Source organism: Tamandua tetradactyla, chromosome 4, assembly GCF_023851605.1.
Source record: "Tamandua tetradactyla isolate mTamTet1 chromosome 4, mTamTet1.pri, whole genome shotgun sequence".
NCBI lineage: Eukaryota > Metazoa > Chordata > Mammalia > Pilosa > Myrmecophagidae > Tamandua > Tamandua tetradactyla.
The window spans coordinates 100,192,777-100,207,931 of record NC_135330.1 but is presented as its reverse complement, the minus strand read 5'-3'; the positions used below and the strand labels follow the sequence as shown (position 1 = coordinate 100,207,931).

At 37.6% G+C, this 15,155-nt stretch overlaps 1 protein-coding gene across 2 annotated transcripts in view; it reads left to right on the top strand.

Moving 5' to 3' along the window:
* COG6 (component of oligomeric golgi complex 6) overlaps positions 1-15,155 on the top strand; it is an 84,758-nt gene that overhangs the window by 49,301 nt on the left and 20,302 nt on the right. For both annotated transcript variants that reach the window (XM_077158031.1, XM_077158030.1), the window contains exons 14-15: positions 12,141-12,272; positions 12,621-12,788. In XM_077158031.1, the coding sequence (XP_077014146.1) occupies positions 12,141-12,272; positions 12,621-12,788 (300 nt within the window). The remainder of the gene's footprint in view (positions 1-12,140; positions 12,273-12,620; positions 12,789-15,155) is intronic.

The window sequence follows — 15,155 nt, the reverse complement described above, 5'->3', positions numbered from 1 at the left end:
TCTGTGCACGCATGAGAAGAATGTGTGTGCTGCTGCTGTTAGGGTAGAGGGTTTTATATATGTCTGTTAGGTCTGCTTGCTTTATAGTGTTGTTCAAGTTCTCTGTTTCCTTTTTTATTTTTCTGACTAGGTATTCTACCCATTATTGAAGGTGCTGTATCCAAGTTCCCATCTGTCTTTGTAGCCTTATCTTTCTCTTTTTAGTTCTATCAGTGTTTCCTTCATTTATTTGGGGGCCCTGTTGTGAAGTGCATGTGCATGTATAATTGTTATGACTCCTTGATGAGTTGGTCCTTTTATCAATATAGAATGTCCTTTGCAGTTTCTTGTAACAGTTTTTGACTTAAAGTCTGTTTTGTCTAATTATAATATAACTATTGCAGCTCTCTTTTGGTCACTGTTTGCATGCAATATCTTTTCCATCGTTTTACTTTCATCCTGTTTGTATCTTTGAATGTAAAGTATCTTGAAGTTAGTGTGTAGTTGGGTAATTTTTATTTTTACAATTTCTATCCAGTGTGATAATCTCTGTCTTTTGACTGGATTTTTAAATCCATAGTAGTTTAACCAAACATAGTTAGATTTACACCTGCCATTGCACTGTTTTCTATGTCTTAAATCTTTTTTGTTCCTATACTACTCTATACTTCCTTCTTTTTTGCTAAATAGAATCTAATGTGCCATTTTCATTCTCCTTAGTTTATACATTCCATACCATCAGTATGATTTTTACTTATTGCTTTTACAGTTGTCTTTTAAGTCAAATAGGAAGAAGAAAAGAGTTACAAACAAAAAATACACTTGGACTTCTTTTTATATTTACCTATGGAATTGTCCTTATAGGTTCTCTTTTTCTTCCTATGAATTCAAGTTACTGTCCATTGTCCTTTCATTTCAGCCTGAAGTACTTCCTTTAGGTTTTTTTTTTTTTTTGATAGAGCAACAAAATTTAGTTGATTAATTTTTGTTTTGTTTATCTGAGTATGCCTTAAATTCTCCTTTAATTTTGAAGGGTGTTTTTGCTGGATATAGAACTCTTGGTTGACTGTCTTTGTTGTTTCGTTTTTTCCTTTCAGCACTTTGAGTATATTGTCCTGCTGCCTTTGGGGGTTTCTGATGAGAAGTCAGCTTTGTTCTTACTGAGGACCCTTGTCCATGATGGGTCACTTCTGGTGCTTCAGAGATCCTCTATCTTTCTCTTGAGCAGTCAGGTCATGATGGTTCTCTTTGTGCATATCCTACTTAGAGTTCATTGAGCTTCTTAGATGTGTAGATTCACATTTTTTCATCAAACTTAAGACATTGTGGCCATTATTTATTCAAATACTCTTTGCTTTTCTTTCTCCTCTATTTCTGGTGTTCCCATTCCATGTATGTTGATTATGTCCTGTAGGTCTCAGAGGTTCTGTTCATTTTTCTTCTCCTAGAGCCTCTCCATTGGCTTGTCTTCAGGTTCACTGATTTTTTATAACTCAGATTTGCCGTATTGTTCAACTCCAGAATTTCCATTTGGTTCTCTTTAAACAGTTTTTGTCTCTTTATTGATATACTCTATTTGGTAAGGTGTTCTCATTCTTTCCTGTAGCTTATTACATGTGTTTTCCTTTAGTTCTTTGAACATGTTTAAATACCTGATTTAAAGTCTTTTTCTGTTAAATCAAACATCTGAGTATGCTATTTGGAACAGTTTCTGTTGGCTGCTTTTTTTCTGTAAATGGTTCATGTTTTCTTGTTCTTGCACCTGTCTCATGTTTTGTTGAAAACTCAACATTTTAAATAATATAACCTGTCAGCTCTGGAATCAGATATCCCCTCCACAGATTTTGTTGTTGCTGTTTTTTGTTTTTATTGTTTGTGGAGTTTCTTGAACTCATTTTTTAAAGCCTGTGTGTTTGTGGCTTGTTGCCGCCACAGTCTCTGCTTGGTAGCTAAATGGCCATCTAACATCTGGGCAGAAATTTTCTTAAATTTTCAGAACCGCTGTCTCCCAGCCTTATCGAGCGGCTCTGTGTGCGTGTTGGGGCGCTCGCACCTGCAGCACTTAGCAGGAGGTGTATGAGACCACCACCTTGGCTCTTACTTTCTTGGCTCACCTTGAGGTCAGTCAGAAGTGAACACTGAGGGCCTTCTCAGATATCATTGAGGACATGGCCAGCACTGGGAGTGCACATGTTTTCACAGTGCACATGTGATCCAGCCCCCCGGGATGTGCCCAGCCTTGCACGGTTCCTGCAGCCGTCTGTTGTAGGCACTGTCCAGCTGGCCAGGTGGTGAGGTGGTGTTGGAACAGACTATGGGAAAAGGGCAATGGGCTTTAGGCAGAAATTCCCACAAAGCTACTGTCCTTACTGAGATCTGGCCACTTTTCTAGACTAACTGCTCTTTGGATTGTTGCAGTCCTTTGGTTAATTTCTAGAGTCCTGAAAAAGCTTATTTTGGTCATTTAGCCAGTGTTCTTATTGTTTTTGTGAAAGAAAGAATTTTCAGAGGTCCTTGCTTTGCTATTCCTGATGAGTTAACATTTGAATTAACTTTTCTTTTTAATTTTAAGTTAAAATTCACATAACCTAAATTTACCATTTAACCATTTTAAAATGTTCAATTCAGTGGCTTTTATTACATTTAAAATGTTGTGTGGTCATTACTGCTACTAGTTCCAGAACATTTTTATCATCACAGAAGGAAACCCTGTACCTACTAAGCAGCCCCCTCCGCCTTTTCCCTTATCCCCTGGTCTCTGGAAACCATTCATCTTATTTTCTGTCTCTGAATTCACCTGTTCTGAATATCATAGAAATAGAATCATGCAAAATGTGGCCATTAGCATCTGGCTTCTTTAACTTAGCCTAATGTTTACAACGCTTATCCATGCTGTTTCATGCATCAGAATTTCATTTGTCTTTATTGCCAAATAATATTCTATTTTATTAATTTTTTGTTTGTTTATTTTTCAGTTGATGAATGTTTGGCTGTTTTTACCTGTTTGCTTTTGTGGCCAGTGTGCTAGAAACATTTGTGTGCCGGTTTTTTGTTGTTTTTGTTTTGCAGGGGCAGGCATTGGGAATCAAACCCAGTCTCTGGTATGGCAGGCGAGAACTCTGCCTGCTGAGCTCCCATGGTCCGCCCTGTATGCCGGTTTTTGTTTGAACATCTGTTTTCAATTCTTTGGGGCAGGTTGCTGGGTCATATTGTAGTTCTTTGCTTAACTTTTTGAGGAACCACCAACTTTTCCTCAACAGCTGTATCAGTTTACATTCCCACCAGCAGTGTGTTCCACTTTCTCCATATACTTACCCACAGTTGTTATGGGCTGTCTTTTTAATTATTGCTGACCTAGTGGGTATGAGGTGGTATCTCATGGTTTTGATTTGCATTTTCCTATTGACTAAATATATAGAACATCTTTTCATGCACTTACTGGCCATTTGAACATCTTCTTTGGAGAAATGTCTATTCAAGTCCTTTGCTCATTTTTAGAAATAACACTTAAAACTCAGAAATAAATATGATTGTCCTAAGAGCTTACAATCTAGGCCCTAATTTTCTAAATGTGTGCCGGTTTTTTTGTTGTTGTTGTTTTGCAGGGGCAGGCATTGGGAATCAAACCTAGTCTCTGGTATGGCAGGCGAGAACTCTACCTGCTGAGCCCCCATGGTCCGCCCTGTATGCCGGTTTTTGTTTGAACATCTGTTTTTGCCCTTGTTTTTTTTTTTTTTTTACAGTATTTGCCCTTGTTTCTGGCTTATTTCACTCAACATAGTGTCTTCAGGGTTCATTCACCTCACCGCATGCCTCATGACTACATTCCTTTCTGTAGCCATGCAGTATTCCATCATGCGTATATACCACAGCTCGCTCTTCCACTCCTCTGTGAACGTACCCTTCAGCACCTCCATCCGTTGGCTATCATGAACATAAACATTAGTGTGCAACTGTCTGAGTCCCTGCTTTCAGTTCTTTTGAGTATATTCCCAGTTATGAGATTGCCTAATTGTCTGGCATACCCATATCTTGCCTTTTGTGAATCTGCTATGGGGCTGCCCCATTCTGCTACCATACCAACATTGAATAGTTATACCTCTCTCCACATTTTCTCCAGCACTTGAGTCTTTCTGTTTATTTATTTTAAATCTACTGATTTTGTTGAGATATATTCTATCCAAAATAAACAGTCAGTGTCTCACTGTACCCTTACTTGGTGGTATAATCATCATCACTCTCAATTTTAGACATTCATTGCTCCAAAGAGAAAAAATAACAGTAGACACACGACACCAAAGGGAATATCCAGAACTCCCCTTTAATTCTTGTCCTCCCACCCCCAATTATTTACTTCTAGTATTGTTGTGGTACTAGTGAGGTATTCCTGTTAAATGTAGGCCATGGCCATAGCATGTAATAGTAGTTTTCCCCCTCTACCTATTATTAATTCTATTATTAATTCTTTGTACAAGTGTCATACCTTTGAAGTAGTTCATGCAAGAACCTATTTATATTTGCAGTTCTAATTGGTGAGATACATGGCTTTAAACACCCCTTTGAATCATATTCACTTTCAGTACAGCATTATTACTTACAGTCTCACTAACTGCCATCCCTTCTATCCATTCCCATACATGTAAGTTCAAACTTGTTAACAAGTCGGTACATGGTAGGTAATTGTTCCTCCTTCTCTAGCTTCTGTCTATCTCTAGGCTCCCTACATTTTCCCTACTTCTAGAATTTACATTTTCTACAGGGTCATATTAGTGAAATCATAGAGTACCCATCCTTTTGTGTCTGGCTTATTTCACTCAGCATTATATCTTCCAGGTTCATCCATGTTATATGCTTCAGGACCTTATTTCTTCTTACTGCTGCATAATATTCCATTGTATGTTTATTAGTTTTCTAAGTGCTGCTGGAATGCAGTATACCAGAAATGGAACAGCTTTTTAAGAGGGAATATATTACATTACAGGTTTACAGTTTTAAGGCCATAAAAATGTCCAAACTAAGGCATCCAGAGGAAGATACCTTGACCCAAGAAAGGCTGATGTTTGTTACATGGAAAGGCATGTGACTGGCATCTCCTGGTCCATGTTCCCAGTTCCGTTGCTTCCAGCTTCTTATGCCAATGGGTTCCTTTCTAAGCATCTGTGGGTCTTCTCTTAGTTTTTCCAGGACACAGCTCTGGATTCTGGCTTGTTTAGCATCTTATAGGAAGGTACATGGCAACATCTGCTGGACTCTGCATCTCCAAATGCCCATGTCTAGGCATCTGCTCTCTTTGTCAGCACTCCAAACATCTCCAAATGTTTACGTCCCTATCAACTCTGAAGCAACTGTTCTCCAAGGTTCCCTGTGTTTAGGTCGTTTAAATAAACTTCCTCCAAAACGTTTTCCCTTTTAAAGCACTCCAGTAAACTAATCAGGACCCTCCTTGAATGGGTGGGGTCACATCTCCATCTAATCAAAAGGCCACACCCACAATTCGGTATGTCAACTCCATAGAAACAATCTAATCAAAAGGGCCACCCATAACTGGGTGTGTCAAGTCTCCATGGAAGCAGCCAATCAAAGTTTCCACCTCACAGTACTGAATCAGGATTAAAAGAAACATGGCTGTTCTCACAAGATTGGATCAGGAAAAACATGGCTTTTCTGGGGTACATAACAGCTTCAAACAGGCATAGTATGTATGTACCACGTTTTGTTTAAGTGTCCCGATTTCTCTAAACCCTCTCCGACATTTGTAGTTTCCTGTTTGTTTAATGGGAGCCATTCTTACAGGTATGAGATGATATGTCATTGTGGTTTTGATTTAGATTTGAAAGATGAGCACCTTTTCATGTGTATCTTAGCCATTTGTATTTCCTCTTTGGAAAATTGTCTATTCATATCCTTTACCCATTTTATAATTGGGTTGATCTTTTATTGTTGAGTTGTATGATTTCCTTATATATACTGAATATCAAATCCTCATCAAATACGTGGTTTCCAAATATTTTCTCCCATTAGGTTGGTTGCCTCTTTACCTTTTTGAAAATGTCCTTTGAGGCACAGAAGCATTTGATTTTGAGGAGTTCCCATTTGTGTATTTTTTCTTTCATTGCTTTTGCTTTAGGTGTCAAGTCTAAGATGCTGCTCCCTATCACAAGATCTTAAAGATGTTTCTCAGTAATTTCTTCTAGGAGTTCTGTGGTATTGGTTCTTATATTTAGGTCTTTGATTCACTTTGAGTTAATTTTTTTATAGCACATAAGTTAGGATCCTCTTTCATTCCTTTGTTTATATATTTCCATTTCTCCCAGCTGCATTTGTTGAAAAGACTATTCTGTCCCAGTTCAGTGGACCTGTGGGCCTTGTTAAAGATAAGTTACGCATAGATCTGGGGATCTATTTCCGAACTCCCAATTTGATTCCATTAATCACTATGTCTACCTTTTTGTGCCAGTACCATGCCATTTTGACCACTGTGACTTTATAACAAGCTTTAAAATCAGGAATTTTAAGTCCTTCCACTTCTTTTTTAGGATGTTTTTGGCAATTCGAGGCTCCTTTCCATTCCAAGTGTATTTGATAACTAGCTTTTCCAAGTCTGCAAAGTAGGTTGTTGGAATTTTGATTAGCATTGTATTGAAGCTGTAGATCAATTTGGGTAGAATAGACATCTTAACATTTAGCCTTCCTATTCACGAACACCCAGTATCTTTCCGCTTGTTTTGTTCTTCTTTGACTTATTTTAGCAAAGTTTTGTAATTTTCTGTGTAGAGGTCCTTTACAAACATGGTTGAGTTTATTCCTAGATAATTGATTCTTCTAGTTACTATTGTGAATTAACTTTTTTTTTTTAATTGCCTTCTCAGGTCATTACTAGTATATAGAAACACTGATTTTTGCACATTAATCTTTATCCTGCCACTTTGCTGAATTTGTTAGCTCAAGTGGTTTTGTCATAAATTTCTCAGGATTTTCCAAATGTAGGAGCACATCATCTGCAAGTAAGAAAAGTTTTACTACTGCCTTTCTGATTTGGATGTTTTTTGTTTCTTTTCCTTACCTGTTGCTCCAGCTAGAATTTCCAGTACAATTTTACCTTGTCTCTTCCTGATCTTAGGAGGAATGCTTTCAGTCTTTCACCATGAAAATGTTGGGTTTTTCATACATGCCCTTTATTATATTGAGAAAGTTTCCTTTGATTACTACCTTTTGAAGTGTTTATCAAAAAAGATGCTGAATTTCATCGAATGCTTTTTCAGCATTTATTGAGATGACCATGTGATTGTTTTTCCCTTTCAATTTGTTAATGTGCTGTATTCTTTGCTTAATTTTTTTCTGTTGAACCAGCCTTGCATTTCTGGTATAAAACCCATTTGGTTGTGATGTACAATTTTTTTAATGTGTCGTTGGATTTGATTTGCCAGTATTTTGTTGAGCATTTTTGCATCTATGTTCATTAATGAGATTGAACTGTAATTTTCCTTTGTTGTAGTGTCTTTAACTGGTTTTCATATTAGAGGGATGTTAGCATCATGAAATGAGTTAGTTACTTTCCTTTTCCCTCAGTTTTTTTGGAAGAGTTTGAGCAGGATTGATGGTATTTATTTTTGGTATGTTTGATAAAATTCCCTTATGAAGCCATCTGCTCCTGGGCTTTTCTTCGTGGGAAGATTTTTGGTGACTGATTGAATCTCTTTACTTGTAATTGGTTTGTTGAGATCTTCTATTCCAGAGTCAGTATAGATAGTTCATGTGTTTCTAGGAATATGTCCATTTCATCTAAGTTGTCTAGTTGTTGGCATATAGTTAGTTATTCATTGTATTCGCTTATGATATTTTAAATTTTTTCAGGATCCATGGTAACGACTCCCCTCTCATTTCTGATTTTTTTAATTGCATCCAGTTTGTCATTGTCTAGCTAAGGGTCCATTGACTTTATTAATTTTCTCAAAGAACCAACTTTTGGTTTTGTTGATTACTTTCTATTGTTTCTTTGTTTTCTGGTTCATTTTTTCTACTGTAATCTTTATTTCTCTTCTTTTTGATTTGCTTTGGGGTTGTTTTCTGTTCTTTCTCTAAATTCTCCATGTGATCAGTTAAGACCTTGGTTTTTACTCTTTCATGTTTTTTTATTTTTATTTATTTATTTATTTTTATTTTTTGCATGGGTAGGCACTGGGAATCAAACTCAGGTCACCGGCATGGCAGGCGAGAATTGTGCCATTGAGCCACTGTCGCACTTCCCTAATGTTTTTTGTTTTTTCTTTTCCCTCATGTTTTTTAATATAGTCATTTAGGGCAGTAAATTTCCCTTTCAGCACTGCCTTTGCCACATCCCATAAGTTCTCATATGTTTTGTTGTCATTATCATTTGTCTCTGGGTATTAATCGATTTCTTTAGCAATTTCTTCTTTGACCCACGGATTATTTAAGAGTGTGTTGTTTAATCTCCATATATTTGTGAAAACTCTGGTTCTTTGGTGATTGTTAATTTCAAAGCTTCATTCTGTCATGGCCAGAGAAAGTGCTTTGGATAATTTCAGTCTTATTAAATTTATAAAGACTTATTTTGTATACTAGAATATGATCTCTCCTGGAGAGTGTTCCATGTGCAGTAGAGAAGAAGGTATATCCTAGTGTTTTGGGATGTAATTATCTGTGTATCTCTATTAGGTCTAATTTGTTTATCACATTGTTTAGGTTCTGTCCTTGTTTCTCTCTTTCCTTGTTGATTCTCAGTCTGGATATTCTGACTGTAGTGGAGGGTAGTGTATTAAAGTCTCTCATTACTATTGGGAGCATAAACATTTATAATTGTTATTTCCTCTAGGTCAGTTCTCCCTTTTATTAAAATTTAGTGTCCTCCTTTGTCTCTTATGATGTGCTTACAGTTAAAGTGTATTGTATCTGAGATTAGTATAGCTCCTCCTTTCTTTTGGTTCCAGCTTGCATAAAGCATTGTTTTCCAACCTTTCACTTTCAATCTTTTTGTATCTTTGGGTCTAAAGTGCATCTCTTATAAACACCATATAGATGGTGTTATAGTTTGCTAGCTTCTGGAATGCAATATACCAGAAACAGAATGGTTTTTAAAAAGGGGAGTTTAATAAGTTGCTAGTTTATAGTTCTAAGGCCGAGAAAATGTCTCGTAAAACATGTCTTTAGAAATGTCCAATTTAAGGCATCCAGGGAAAGATAACCTTGTTTCAAGAAGTCCGATAACGTTCACCATTTCTCTCTCAGCTGGGAGGACACCTGGGGAACATGGCGGCGTCTGCTGGCTTTCTCGTGGCTCCACCAAAAGGGGCTGTCTCTAAAATGTTTCCTCTTTTAAAGGATTCCAGTAAGCAATTGCACCTTCAGTGGGTGGAGACACACCTCCATGGAAATCTTCTAATCAAAAGTTACCACCCACAGTTGGGTGGGTCACATCTTCATGGAAACAATCTAAATGCTCCCACCCAGCAATATTGAATGAGGATTAAAGGGCATGGCTTTTCTGGGGTCCACCACAGATTCAAACCGGGACAGATGGATTATATTTTTTCATCCATTCTGCCAATCTATATTTTTCAGTTGGTGAGTTTGGTCAGTTAATATTCAAAGTTATTACTATAAAAGCAGTTCTTGAATCTGCCACCTTATCCTTTAGTTTTTGTCAGATCTATATATTCTTTTCCCTCTCTCTCGTTTTATCCTTTAAATTACTGCTGATGGGACTCTTCAATTCTGTGCCCTCCTCCAGACTTACCTGTCTTTTTTTCCATCTGATAGGACTTCCTTTAGTATTTTTGTAGGGTGAGTCTCGTTTTGACTAATTCTCAGTCCTTGTTTGTCTTTGAAGATTTTAATCTCTCCTTCGATTTTGAAGGATAACTTGGTTGGATAAAGAATTCTTGGCTGGAAGCCTTTCTTATTCAGGATCTTAAATATATTATAACACTGTCGTCTCGCCTCCGTGGTGCCCATTGAGTAGTCTGAATTCAGTCCTGTGTCTTCCCTTGTAGGTGTTGAATCACTTTTCTCTTGTTCAGGACTTTATCCTTCTCTTTATCATTTGGCGATTTGATTAGTATATGTCTTGGAGTGGATATATTTGGAGTCCTTCTATTTTGAGTTCTTTGGGCTTTGATTTGCATATTCATGTCTTTCATAGGGGCTAGGTTGTTTCCCCACATTATCTTCAACTAAACTGCTACTCTTCTCTTCTTCTGGAAAACGAGTAACTTTTACATTTGTGTGCTTCATGTTGTCCATCATTTCCCTGAGTCCAATGCAAATTTTTCCATCTTTTTCACCATTCGTTCCTTTCTGTACTCTAGTTCGGTCTGGCCCTGTCTTCTAGTTCCTTATTCTTTTTTCTGCCTCTTCAGATCTGCTGTTGTGTGTGTCTAGTATATTTTAACTTGATCTATAGTATATTTAATTTCTATAAGTTCTTTTATTTCTCTATTCTTTCAAATTCTCTTTGTTGTTCTTCTGTTGTCTTCTTGATGTCCTTTATGTTTTTAGCCAAGTTATTGAAGTTAGTTTGTTGAGATTTTTATGTACATCTTTGATTAGTTGTTGCAAATCCTATGTGTCCTCTGGCTTTTTAAGTTTTCACTTGTCCATATTTTCATATAACTTCATGTGCTTTGTCATCTTCTACTGATTTCTTCACTTTTGATTATAATATAAGATTTTTTTGAAAGTTGATTTCCCTTGGTTTCCTGTGACTATATTGTTGTCTGGGTTTGTGTTGAAGGTCTCTTGGCACTTGGTCTGTCCGTAATTCCTGTCTGCACAGGGCTGAGGCCTCCCATGGGAGATGCAAGTCCATCTGGACATCTGTGGGAGACTTGGAGCAGCAGCTCTCCAGGGTGCACGTTCTTTGCCTTCCCGGCATATGGCACTCTTTGGCTCCCTCTTCCCTTAAGCCCACTTTCTCCCATGTGTGACAGCCCGTAGGTTGGGTCCGAACCAGGTTGAATTCCAGACAGTAGAGCAGGTCTTTGTACATGCTGCAGATGTGGGAGTACGCAGCTCCCTCACCTCCTCTGGCTGGTACTATGCAGCCATCCTCAGAGGTGGTTACGATTAAACAAACTCGTCCTGTCCTTTCAGTAAAAATTCTCCACTTTTTGATCCAGGTCATCCTTACTTAATGTAGAAGTTTCCCTGTGGCCACTCGTACCTTGGGGCTGCTGTCCTCATCGTTTTCTGTCTTTTCTCCAGTTATTTCATGGTGGAGAAATGAGCTCTGCCTCTCCTATTCCACCACTTTCCTGAAAATCTAAATTCTGAAATTTTTAACTTCTTATACCTTCATATCTACCTTAGAAGTCTTACATGGATTTCTACATGCCAGATTTTGTTGCATTTAAAAAATCTATCATATTAACATTATATGTACCTTGAAAAGTTTATTTTAAAAAATTCACAGGCTCCTCTCCTAGAGTATTAGAAGGCTCCTGTGGTTCCGCCACGTAGGTTTAATAAAAACGTGGCAAATCTTCCAGTAGCTAGTGTCAGGCTCTGCCCAGCGTTCAGCTGCACCAGTCCTGCTCAACCCACTGAGAACCCTCTGAAGCTCTGAGTGGTTAAGTCACTTTTCTGGTGTCACACAACACACCTCACACAGGTGTGTTGAGGATTTGAGCTTGCTCTGTGAGGCTCCAGAGCCCCATGGTCTATGGGACTGTGCTGTGTTGCTTCTGTGGAGTGCTGCTCAGAGTGAGAGTCCAGGCAGCTTCTCAGGGCTTTGCCTGGGAGTACCCATAGCCTGGCATACTTTGCCTGAGAGTAGCTGGCAATTCTTATTATATTACAGTTAGGGAAGCACTGATCTATGTATGTTTTTCCTTAATGCTTGGGCTGAAAACGAGCCAGTTTAACTACATATGCAAGTATAATTCAACAATTCATATGAAAATGACTATCATACATTTTTGCATTTGGGAGTGCTAAGTGGCATACTAATTCTGAGATAATTTGGCAAAAACCTATTTTATGTCACTCTATGCTGATTAGTGCAAAACTCAAGATAAACTTTTTGAGAAATTATGGATTTTTAATTTGTAATCCAATGCTTTACAGGTTCTATTTTATTTTACTGACATGCATTTAAAAAAATTGAGTGGAAAAATAGAAGAGGGGATAAACTGTCTGTTTTTCAGGTTGAACTCCCTCCACCTGATCTTGGACCAAGTTCTGCTCTAAATCAGACACTAATGTTGTTACGTGAAGTGTTGGCATCTCATGACTCTTCAGTTGTGCCGTTAGATGCGCGCCAAGCTGATTTCGTGCAGGTGTGTCGAAATTAACTTTTAACGATTGCTTTTTGCTACACTATTGAACATTCTGTTCAGATTCTCTTGACATTTTGTAACATATATTTTGACAATTCCTTCCTTATTATTGATGTTTCCTTTGCATATATTAAGCCAGTTCTCTTTAATTTAGAAAGTATTTATTCATGGATGCCTACTTTTTAAACCATTATGGTTCTTATACCACTTAGTCTTTCTCTTAACTGCTTCTGTAAGTTGACTCCCTTCGGATTAGTTTGGCATTAATTCTGAAGTGCCGTTAGCTCAGGACTGTGAACTGATTGGGTGGGACTTGAAGAGTCAATTTTGTTTCGTTGTCCCTTGTAGGTTTTATCGTGTGTCCTGGATCCTCTCCTCCAGATGTGCACCGTCTCAGCTAGCCATTTAGGCTCTGCCGACATGGCCACTTTCATGGTCAACTCGCTCTGTATGATGAAGACAACATTGGCTCTGTTTGAATTCACTGACAGACGTCTGGAAATGCTGCAGTTCCAGGTAAAGGTTGCTGTAAAATGACTCCTTATTGTGATGGAATCTTCATCTGAGAGTTTTCAGTTCTAGTTTGCTAGCTGCTAGAATGCAATTTACCAGAAACAGAATGGCTTTTAAAAGGGGAATTTAATCAGTTGCTAGTTTACAGTTCTAAGGCCGAGAAAATGTCCCAGTTAAAATAAGTCTATAGAAATGCCCAATCTAAGGCATCCAGGGGAAAATACCTTGGCTCAAGAAGGTTGATGAAGTTCAGGGTCTCTCTCTCAAGTGAGAAGGCACATGACAAACACAGCCAGGGTTTTCTCATCTGGAAGGGCACATGGCAAGCACGGCATCGTCTGCTAGCTTCTCTTGGCTCCCTGTTTCATGAAGCTCCCTGAGAGACGTTTTCCTTCATCTCCGAAGGGCTGACTGATGGACTCTCTGCTTCGTGGTGTGGCAGCATTCTCTGTTCTCTCTGAATCTCTCATTCACCAAAATGTTTCCTCTTTTATAGGACTCCAATAAACCAGTCAAGACCCAACCACACTTGGGTGGATCACAACCACTCTTGATTAAATCACATCTCCAGGGAGATGATCTGATTACAGTTTCAAACATACAGTATTGAATAGAGATTATTCTGCCTTAATGAAATGGGATTTAGATTAAAACATGGCTTTTCTAGGGGACATACATCCTTTCAAACCAGCACACAGGCCTAAACTTAATTTTTGTTTGTTTAATTCTTTTTCTTTTTTTTAGTATTTCTATTGAGAAATACACACATACAGTCCAACCATATCATGCAATCAGTGGCTCACAGTATCATCACATAGTTGTATATACTTCACCATGATCATTTTTAGAACATTTGCATCACTCCAAAAAAAGAAAAAAAAAACTCAGACACCCCATATCCCTTACCCCTCCCTCTCATTGACCCACAGCATAAACCTAATCCCTGTAAATCCCTTGATATGTTCTGATGGAATGCTGTATACCCCCCCACACATTTATTTATGTGTCTGTCCATCCAGCCACCAGCCACCTCTTCCTACTTCCCTACCTACCTATCTATCCAGTGTTTTGGTTTTCAACTTTGGAGAAGCCAGTGTATTCAGTGGTTAAGATACTGAACGTGGTGGTAGAATGATGCTTTTTTTGATGAATCTGTATGCAGCTTTCAGTTTCTGAACTGTGAATAATACGCTGTATTTCTCAAGCTGTGTAGCTAGTGCAGAAGGTGTTACATAGGACAGATACATTTTTATCTAAGTGTAAACTAGTGTTAGGCAAAACATTACACTGCTATACCAATCACTGTAGTCCTTTAAGCCAAATGGTAGCACATAGGGTTTGTAAGATGGCTAAAACAAAGGCATCTGTAAAATCTACTGGAAACATGGATTCAAAGTTTGAAATGGTCATTAGTGGTAGATAAAAAGTTAAAGAAATAAATACCTTTTGATTATGCTTTTATCACAAGTATATAAACAATTTGGCATGTGTATAGTAAGAATTTAAGGTTTTTTTTCCTGAGGAATGAGTTTTAATACATCTAAATTTATGGTATCTTCAATTTCTAATTCCTTCTTTTAAAAGAAATATGTCAGAGTTATCCATATTCATATTTAAATTATTCTGTAGAGTCTGTTTTGAAAAACGGTATACCAACCCCCCTCCTAGCATTTTTCCCTCTAAAGAGCACCCTCTTTAAATTATTATAGTTACTTCTTTTGGTATTTAAATCTGTAACTTTAAATGCTTGTTTATATTGTTCTCAATAAATATACACATGTATTTTTTAGTTTGAGGTCTGACCTATTGAATTTTCACTACGGATGATGAAAATTTAGTTCTTTTTCTTTTTTTAGTATTTCTATTGAGAAATACATACAGTCCAACCATATCATGCCATCAGTGGCTCACAGTATCATCATAGTTGTATATTCTTCACCATGATCATTTTTAGAACATTTGCATCACTCCAAAAAAAGAAAAGAAAAAGAAAAAAGAATTCAGACACCCCATATCCCTTACCTCTCCCTCTCATTGACCCACAGTATTTCAGTTTATTCAATTTTTAGCATTTATCTCTCCCTATATTTATTTATTTTTACTCATCTGCCCATACCCTGGGTAAAAGGAGCATAGACACAAGGTTGTCACAATCACATAGTCACTTTGTGAAAGTTGTGTCTTTATAGTAATCTTCTTCAAGAATCACGGTAACTGGAACATAGTTCAACAGTTTCATGTACTTTCCTCTAGCCATCCTAATGCACCATAAACTACGAAGAGATAGCTATATAATGCGTAAGAATAACTTCCAGGATAACCTCTCGACCCTGTTTGAAATCTCTCAGCCACTGAGACTTTATTTTGTCT